Genomic DNA, 9,767 nt, shown 5'->3' on the forward strand with positions numbered 1-9,767 from the left:
AGTCTGGGCATGTGCGAGAAGGTCAAAGTCCAAACAGTAATGGCGCCATTTCGTGCTTATTAAGCTTGTCCTGTAAAGTGTAGGCTACATTTACTGCCTTGCGACCACAGTCGTCATTAACGTATCACAAATACACCAACAAATTAGATAGTTTCTCCTTGACGTTATTGCGCGTGCGCAGCGTTTTTAAAAAGGTCATATTACAGTGTCACGTAAAATATACCCTCATATTACATTTTAGAGGTTAAAATCTACTCGAGACCCTCAAATTCAATGCCTGCGGCAGGGGGAAGAAAAAAAAAACCCAGCTCTAAATTACCATTCGTATCATTAGTGTCACCACTTTATTATTTTACAATTTTCCACACTCGGTAGTGCGAGCGGCTCCAGTTTGTGGATACTGTAATCGTGGGAAAAATAATGACAGTTATCAGTCGCACCCACCAAGTGCCCATAAAAATCTGTCCTCTGTTCTGGAAGATGATAATTATTGGTTGTAGCGCCATTATCATTGTTGATAGAGGAAGTCTTGAAGCATTTTCCCCACTAAAGTAATAATCCCAGAGAAATTACTTCAAATTGGCCTATTTTAGGGAGAGGGGGTGGGCAGCAAGGTTTTGGTTATATTTGAGAGAATCTTTAAATCCAGCCAGTACACTGGCATCTGTGCACACCATGCTCCAGCTCACTCTTTTTTTTTTTTTTTTTTTTGCAACTTGCTGGTCCTTATTTGAGTCCAATTATGTAATTGGGCTGCTAATGACAGCGAGGGAATCTAACTAGCTTTAATGAGTTATTCAGGTGGAGATGGAGGCAGCAGCCTGGCGCTGGATCAGATGCTGCAGAACTGCAAGCCTGCAAGACACAACTACTCCTGGATACACTTTGCTTCTTCTTCTTCTTCTTCTTCTTCTTCTTCTCCAAATCTAATCAAGTGGATTCATCCCCACACCTTCTCCTGATCACCTCAGTAAGTCCTTGCTTGCACCATTACTATTATTCTATTATCATAATGCTTTACCGTTTGACGTGCATGTCTAATCCTGCAGTCCATTCCATTCACTGGGATTTTGAGACATAATTAGGCTTGTGGTAGTTTGGCCTCACCCCCCCTGCATGCATCCTCACTTTAGACTTAAGCCCAGTGCAAAATTTAAAAAAAATGCAGATGATGAAAGCAGACATGTTTAAATGTGGAAACAACACCTTTAGAAATAACGTCGTCAGTTTTTTTTTTGCATACAAAAACCAAATATGAATTACAATCACTCATAATATAAATATATTAGCGTGAAGATGCTTTCACCTTTACTCTGCTGCAGGTGGAAGTGGGACCCTGAGCCGGTGCAAGTGGTAAACACATGACTAATTATTGGCCTACTTATGAAAATTGAACTCTGTGTTATGCTAATTCAGCACATTGGGAGCTTTAATTAAAGTGGCATCCGTCAGACCGGTCAGCAGCTTTGATGCCACTGAAAATTGGTTATTTGCTCGCTTAAACCGCACTGATCTTCATATTGATCAAAGACGTTTTCTAAATTAAAATGAGAGTAATGATGATTAGAACTCTGCCTTAAAACACTCTCTACCTCCGACAACCAAAAAGCTGTGAAAACTATGATGCTGTGAGCCAAATGTGGATTATTTACAGAACTTGTGTGAGCCTATGGCTTTACATTTTGTTATATATATATATATATATATATATATATATATATATATATATATATATATTGCATTCTATTTTACTTACTTTATTGAGTTTACAACCCCCCCGGCGCTGTTTTGTCCAGTGTCTGTACTTGTTTTGTTATTATTTGTTGATTATATGTAAATGTTCATATTATAAATAAAGGTTTATAAAATATAAAAAAATAAGTAATGATGCATGCAGATTAGAACTCTACCTTAAAACACTCTCTACCTCTGACAACCAAAGAGCTGATATATATATATATATATATATATATATATATATATATATATATATATATATATATATATATATATATATATATATATATATATATATATATATATATTGACATATATATTTTACTCTGGAGAGCATACGGTATCTCCTGCAAGCTGCTTCTCAGTCAACACCATTAGCAGCTACTCCATATTTTCATAGATAAATGTTCGACGTTCACGAATTGTTTTTGGCACTTTATGCCGGCATTATTAAAATTTAAAGTGCCATACTCATAATGCTTCGCCGGGTCAGCTCGGCGCACATATTGATCATGTTGTTGTATGATTTATTTCTTTAATTCAATAAATATAATCTGTTCCTTCTTCTCAGATTCTTCTGTCCTTCACACTCACTTCCTTCAGACCAAAAGTTTGGGAAAATTATTTGTATGTATGTATATATATATATATATATATATATATATATATATATATATATATATATATATATATATATATATATATATATATATATATATATATATATATATATATATATATTGCATTCTATTTTACTTACTTTATTGAGTTTACAACCCCCCGGCGCTGTTTTGTACTGTTTCTGTACTTGTTTTGTTATTATTCCTTGATTGTATGTAAATGTTCATGTTGTAAATAAAGGTTTATAAAATATAAAAAAATATGTAGTGATTCATGCAGATTCAAAAATATAACACTTAAGGAAAATAGAATAGAATAGAATAGAAGGTACTTTATTGATCCTTGGGGGAAATTCAGCACCACAGTTCACTCACAATAAACAATAAACACTTAGGTATTTTTTTTACATGTGAATAATATAAATACAGTCTATTATACAGCATTATTCACATGTGAATAATATAAATACAGTCTATTATACAGCATTATTCACATGTGAATAATATAAATACAGTCTATTATACAGCATTACTCACATGTGAATAATATAAATACAGTCTATTATACAGCATTATTCATATGTGAATACTATATATACAGTATATTATACAGCAATATTCACATGTGAATAATATAAATACAGTCTATTATACAGCATTATTCACATGTGAATAACATAAATACAGTATTATACAACATTATTCACACGTGAATAATATAAATACAGTATATTATACAGCATTATTCACATGTGAATAATATAAATACAGTCTATTATACATCATTACTCACATGTGAATAACATAAATACAGTCTATTATACAGCATTATTCACACGTGAATAATATATACACAATCTTTTATACAGCATTATTCACATGTGAATAATATAAATAGTCTATTATACAGTATTATTCACATGTGAATAATATAAACACAGTCATTATACAGTATTATTCACATGTGAATATTATAAATGCAATCTATTATATAGCATTATTCACATGTGAATAATATAAATAGTCTATTATACAGTATTATTCACATGTGAATATTATCAATACAGTCTATTATACAACATTATTCACATGTGAATAATATAAATACAGTCATTATACATTTAAGTACAGTCAGAAAGGAGCATATGCATAACGGTATAGCTCGGTTGGTAGAGTGGCCGTGCCAGCAACCTGAGGGTTCCAGGTTTGATCCCGGCCTCCGCCATCCTAGTCACTGCCGTTGTGTCCTTGGGCATGACACTTTACCCACCTGCTCCCAGTGTGGGTGGCACTGTTTAAATGTAACATTGGGTCCCACTATGTAAAAGTGCTTTGAGTCACTAGAGAAAAGCGCTATATAAATATAATTCACTTCACTTCATAACATAAACGTGGGTAGAGGAGAGCTGTGTTTTTAAATGTTAAGACATATTTACTAATAACACCTTAGTAATTAATAACTGTGACGTTAATGATGATTCGGACCTGTCAGCAGGCGGCCTGAGGTTCTGTGCGCTTTCTCGCCTTGATCAGGTCTCTGCGAGGCGGACGGACCAATGGGCTCGCCGCCTGGAGGGCGCGGACCAATCAGCGGCGGCCAGGAATGAATATTCATGAGTGGCAGATTCAAACCTCCGGGGGAGTTTATCTCGGTCCGCAGCATCACACCTGCCACTTTCCACGGGCACAAACGGAATTTTCTTATGAATGGAAGGGGAAAAAAGCGGTGCGACTTAAATCGGGAGCCCTCCCGGTCTGAACTCACACGACAAAAGCCGGAGGAAGACGGAAGATGACAATGACCACAATCCCAGAAAGTCTCAACAGTCCCGCCTCAGGAAAAAGCGTCTTCATGGAGTTCGGACCTCCGAGTCAACAAATGTCTCCGTCCTCCATGACGCACGGACACTACCCGGTGCACTGTTTACACTCGGCGGGCCACGGCCAGCACGACAGCTATAGCCCGGGCCCCAACTTCCCCCGAACCCTGGCCTACCCTTACATCAACTCGGTGGGCAACCACTCCAGCAGCGCCTACCTCGGCTCGGTCCAAACGTACCAGAACAGCAGCGCCCTGCCCCAGACCCGCTTAGAGGACGCAGGTAAGACTGCGTAACAATTCCCAATTAAGGCTAATTACAAAGTCTGGCCCTCGGGCGTCTATTGGCTGCGGTCCTTTGTGTACCTTTTCTAACCATCTTTCCGTCCGCACCAGCACCGGAACCGGGCAAGAACGCGGTGGTCGAAGGCGGAGAGGTCCGCTTCAACGGGAAAGGGAAAAAGATCCGAAAACCTCGAACCATCTACTCCAGTTTGCAACTCCAAGCCCTCAACAGAAGATTCCAACAAACGCAATATTTGGCCTTACCGGAAAGAGCCGAGCTCGCGGCGTCTCTGGGACTCACCCAAACACAGGCAAGTCTGCCAAAATAATAATAATAATAATATTTACATCACTCCGTTTAGGTAAATTTTTTATTTATTTTTATTTATTTGATTAATCGCACGATTTAAAATAACTAATGCAATTTAATTGTCAAAATTGTTTCAGTGTTTTCATTTATTTGCGTATTTTTTTAAATTTAGGATTTATTTTGAAATGAAATCCACTTGCCCTTATTGACCAGGTCACAGGCCGTGTCACCACCCTCAGCCTTTTCCGGTAACCATCCGCGCGGAGCATTATCTGCATTAATAATTAACCCATTACTGTTGTCAGCTCTAATTTATGCATATTTGTTTGAATTAATTTAAGTCGTTTTAAGTAAAGTACATTTTTTAATTACTGTCATGTCATTATACTATTATTATTATTGTGTAGCCTTTAAATAATCATGTTTTATAATCATGTTTTTATACATTAGAAATTGATTCATGTACGCCGCCTTTACGCACGATTGTAGCTGAGATAGGCTCCAGCACCCCCGCTACCCCGAAAGGGACAAGGGGTAAAAATGGATGGATTCATGGATCATATTTTTGAATCAAAAGTCGCGTGATTTAATTCCAGGAAGAAGAAAATATATTTAAAATGAATTTCTCATGTGCGTAAAAATGCAATTTTTATTTATTTATTTTGTTTAAGATATATGCGTGCTAGTTCTAGTTTTTATTTTTAATTATTTTTATTATCTTTTTTTTTTTTAATACACTGTAGCACTTTGAGGTTGTTTGCTCAATGTAAAGTGCTTTTTACAAATAAAATGTATTATTATTATTATTATTATTATTATTATTATTATTATTATTATTATTATTATTATTATTTCCTCTAACCGGATGTCGTGTGCTTTTCCGCAGGTGAAGATTTGGTTTCAAAATAAGAGGTCCAAGTTCAAGAAACTGATGAAGCAAGGCGGCGGCACTATTGACACTAACGCCTTAGCCACCGGCCGTGGACTCTCCAGCGGTTCCCCGACGGTCGCGCCCGTCTGGAGCGCGCCCACCGCCTTGAAGACGTCAGTCGGCACCACCGGGTCTTACATCCCGGCCTACACGTCGTGGTACCCCGGGGCGCACCAGGAGTCTATGCAACAGTCCTCCCAGCTCATGTGAACTCACACACACACACACACACACACACACACACACACACACACACACACACATACACACACCCACACACACACACACGGTCGGGACACCTGCCAAGGTGTGTCTGGGGGAGGTGAGAGAGGTGGGGGGTGTCGGACTTCGCACCCACCCACCCACCCACCCACAGGTCATGACGCACAACACCGACTGTGGAGTTCACCTCAAACCGGAACCAGAAAGAAAAAGCTGAGAAACTTGAAGGAGGAGCTTTTTTTTAAATTTTTTAATTTTTTTTCCCCCACAAGCGGATCATTATTCATGAACCATTGTTTTGCTGCTCTTTCATATCTTTTTTGAATCATATTTGTGGAGACAAACTGCACCACGCAGGCTACAATAAACCTATTTTTGTTTTCTTTATTGCGTTACCCACCATTAGTAAGACATTATTCTTTGCACCAAATGAAATAATAACCCAGCATATTGTTAAAAAAAAAAAAAAAAAAAAAGCCTCAACTTGTTTTATTGTGTTTATTATTTAAGTTAAATTATTGGAACGTTTTTTTCCCCCCTGTTGAGGCCGGTCTTGTGTTGATTTGTGTGTTTAAAATGAGACAACATTGTGTTGTCATGCTGCACTATATTGTTATTGTTTTTTCCCCCAGAGTGGGAAAAAGGCCTGGCTATTAAAAGCTGCACCAGAAACAAAAATGATATTACACACCAGACGAGCAGCTCATTTTTCTCCCTGTATTTTGTAGATATACATTGAACAAAACAAAAATATTGTTTTGTGCTTTACTGGCTGTGAAAGGTTTTAGACTTGCTGTGTTCGTCCACTTTGTGTTTAGTCCACATAGAAAAGATTTAGTTTTGTATTTTTTATTTATTGCCTCTATATATGTACATACTGTGCACATTTTCACAAAGCAGTAAAATGATATAAATTATGAAATTATGTGAATAATTGTGTGAGATGCACTGTTTGATGAACACACACACACACACACACACACACACACACACACACACACACACACACACACACACACACACACACACACACAAATAATGTTCAGCCCATTTTTGTGCTATTGATGCAGAAATTGTGAAATCTCAACACAATACAAATGTTGGGTTAAAAAATAACCCAATTTGAACCCAACTGCTGGTTCAGGAAAGGACCAACCCCTTATTTGAGTTATTTTAACTCAACATTTTGGGTTAATTTTTTCAACCAAACTTTTGCTTTGAATTATTTAACCAATAAGTTGAGTTATGATGACTTGGGTTATTCCCAACCAAACTATTGGGTTGAATTATTTAACCCAATAGTTGAGTTATGATAACTTAATGTTGTGTTATTTCCAACCAAACTATTAGGTTGAATTATTTAACCCAATAGTTGAGTTATGATAACTTAATGTTTTGTTATTCCCAACCAAACTATTGGGTTGAATTATTTAACCCAATAGTTGAGTTATGATAACTTAATGTTGGGTTATTCCCAACCAAACATTTGGGTTGAATTATTTAACACAGTAGTTGAGTTATGATAACTTAATGTTTTGTTATTCCCAACCAAAGTATTGGGTTATATTATTTAACCCAATAGTTGAGTTATGATAACTTAACGTTGGGTTATTCCCAACCAAACTATTGGGTTGAATTATTTAACCCAATAGTTGAGTTATGATAACTTAATGTTTTGTTATTCCCAACCAAACTATTGGGTTGAATTATTTAACCCAATAGTTGAGTTATGATAACTTAACGTTGGGTTATTCCCAACCAAACTATTGGGTTGAATTATTTAACCCAATCGTTGAGTTATGATAACTTAACGTTGGGTTATTCCCAACCAAACTATTGGGTTGAATTATTTAACCCAATCGTTGAGTTATGATAACTTAACGTTGGGTTATTCCCAACCAAACTATTGGGTGGAATTATTTAACCCAATAGGTGAGTTAGGATAACTTAATGTTGGGTTATTCCCAACCAAACTATTGGGTTGAATTATTTAACCCAATAGTTGAGTTATGATAACTTAATGTTTTGTTATTCCCAACCAAACTATTGGGTTGAATTATTTAACCCAATAGTTGAGTTATGATAACTTAACATTGGGTTATTACCAATCAAACTATTGGGTTGAAAAATGTAACCCAATAGTTGAGTTATGTTAACTCAATGTTGGGTTATTCCAGACTCAACTACAAGCGTTATTTGGATTTATCCGTGAAATCTGGATTCTTTGCAGCTCTTCTTCAGCTAAATATTGTGGGGAAAACATAGCATGGAAAAGGGGCAATGATTGAAAATAATGTCCAGCCCATTTTTGTGCTATTAATGCAGATATTGTGAAATCTCAACAAAATACACACTAGAAAATGTTGGGTTAAAAAATAACCCAATTTTAACCCAACCGCTGGTTCAGAAAAGGACAAACCCCTTATTTGAGTTAAAATAACTCAACATTTTGGGTTGATTTTTTCAACCCAACTTTTGCGTTCAATTATTTAACCAAAAAGTTGAGTTATGATAACTTAATGTTTTGTTATTCCCAACCAAACTATTGGGTTGAATTATTTAACCCAACAGTTGAGTTATGATAACTTAACGTTGGGTTATTCCCAACCAAACTATTGGGTTGAATTATTTAACCCAATAGTTGAGTTATGATAACTTAATGTTGGGTTATTCCCAATCAAACTATTGGGTTGAAAAATGTAACCCAATAGTTGAGTTATGTTAACTCAATGTTGGGTTATTCCAGACTCAACTACAAGCGTTATTTGGATTTATCCGTGAAATCTGGATTCTTTGCAGCTCTTCTTCAGCTAAATCTTGTGGGGAAAACATAGCATGGAAAAGAGGCAATGATTGAAAATAATGTTCAGCCCATTTTTGTGCTATTGATGCAGATATTGTGAAATCTCAACAAAATACACACTAAAAAATGTTGGGTTAAAAAATAACCCAATTTGAACCCAACTGCTGGTTCAGAAAAGGACAAACCATCTTATTTGAGTTATTTCAACTCAACATTTCGGGTTGATTTTTTCAACCCAACTTTTGTGTTGAATTATTTAACCAATAAGTTGAGTTATGATAACTTTGGTTATTCCCAACCAAACTATTGGGTTGAATTATTTAACCCAATAGTTGAGTTAAGATAACTTTATGTTTTGTTATTCCCAACCAAACTATTGGTTTGAATTTTTTAACCCAATAGTTGAGTTATGATAACTTAATGTTGGGTTATTCCCAACCAAACTATTGGGTTGGATTATTTAACCCAATAGTTGAGTTATGATAACTTAATGTTTTGTTATTCCCAACCAAACTATTGGGTTGAATTATTTAACCCAATAGTTGAGTTATGATAACTTAATGTTGGGTTATTCCCAATCAAACTATTGGGTTGAAAAATGTAACCCAATAGTTGAGTTATAATAACTTAATGTTGGGCTATTCCAGACCCAACTGCAAGCGTTATTTGGATTTATCTGTGAAATCTGGATTCTTTGCAGCTTTTCTTCAGTTAAATCTTCTGGGGAAAACATAGAATGGAAACATGGCAATGATTACTGAATTAATTGACTAATTAATGCATGCACAAACAGGTGCATGCATAAGACAGGTGAAAACGTTTTGCTTATAAGACTTGACCCTTTATTATTTTACTGGAGTTCTTATGGAAATAATACCTTAAATATGACTTTTAGCTTCATTTGTGTCGACAATTTTTTTTTCTTCTGTAGTCCATATATGTTCAGAGCAAAAAAACATGTGGAAAAAACAAGGCAATAATACTCTATATTATATAGCAATGCTTCCTGTAAAAGCACAACACGTTGTCATCTATTTGCA

General features: G+C 35.9%; 1 protein-coding gene across 1 annotated transcript; it reads left to right on the top strand.

Annotated features, from left to right (window-relative positions):
• The first annotated feature begins 708 nt into the window (after positions 1-708).
• On the top strand, positions 709-6,833 carry dlx1a (distal-less homeobox 1a). The gene is made up of 4 exons (XM_061970631.2): positions 709-970; positions 3,891-4,459; positions 4,573-4,772; positions 5,658-6,833. Exons 2-4 carry the CDS (start codon positions 4,150-4,152, stop codon positions 5,910-5,912), a joined length of 765 nt encoding a protein of 254 aa, XP_061826615.1. The 5' UTR covers positions 709-970; positions 3,891-4,149; the 3' UTR covers positions 5,913-6,833.
• The last annotated feature ends 2,934 nt before the right edge of the window (positions 6,834-9,767 follow it).

Source organism: Nerophis lumbriciformis, linkage group LG13 (assembly GCF_033978685.3).
Source record: "Nerophis lumbriciformis linkage group LG13, RoL_Nlum_v2.1, whole genome shotgun sequence".
Taxonomy (NCBI): domain Eukaryota; kingdom Metazoa; phylum Chordata; class Actinopteri; order Syngnathiformes; family Syngnathidae; genus Nerophis; species Nerophis lumbriciformis.

Excerpts from the sequence above, each read along its gene's own strand:
- dlx1a (XM_061970631.2), top strand. The coding sequence starts at position 4,150 with ATGACAATGACCACAATCCCAGAAAGTCTCAACAGTCCCGCCTCAGGA. Across the intron at positions 4,460-4,572 it reads GACCCGCTTAGAGGACGCAG|CACCGGAACCGGGCAAGAAC; the intron begins GTAAGACTGCGT and ends CGTCCGCACCAG. Across the intron at positions 4,773-5,657 it reads TGGGACTCACCCAAACACAG|GTGAAGATTTGGTTTCAAAA; the intron begins GCAAGTCTGCCA and ends GCTTTTCCGCAG.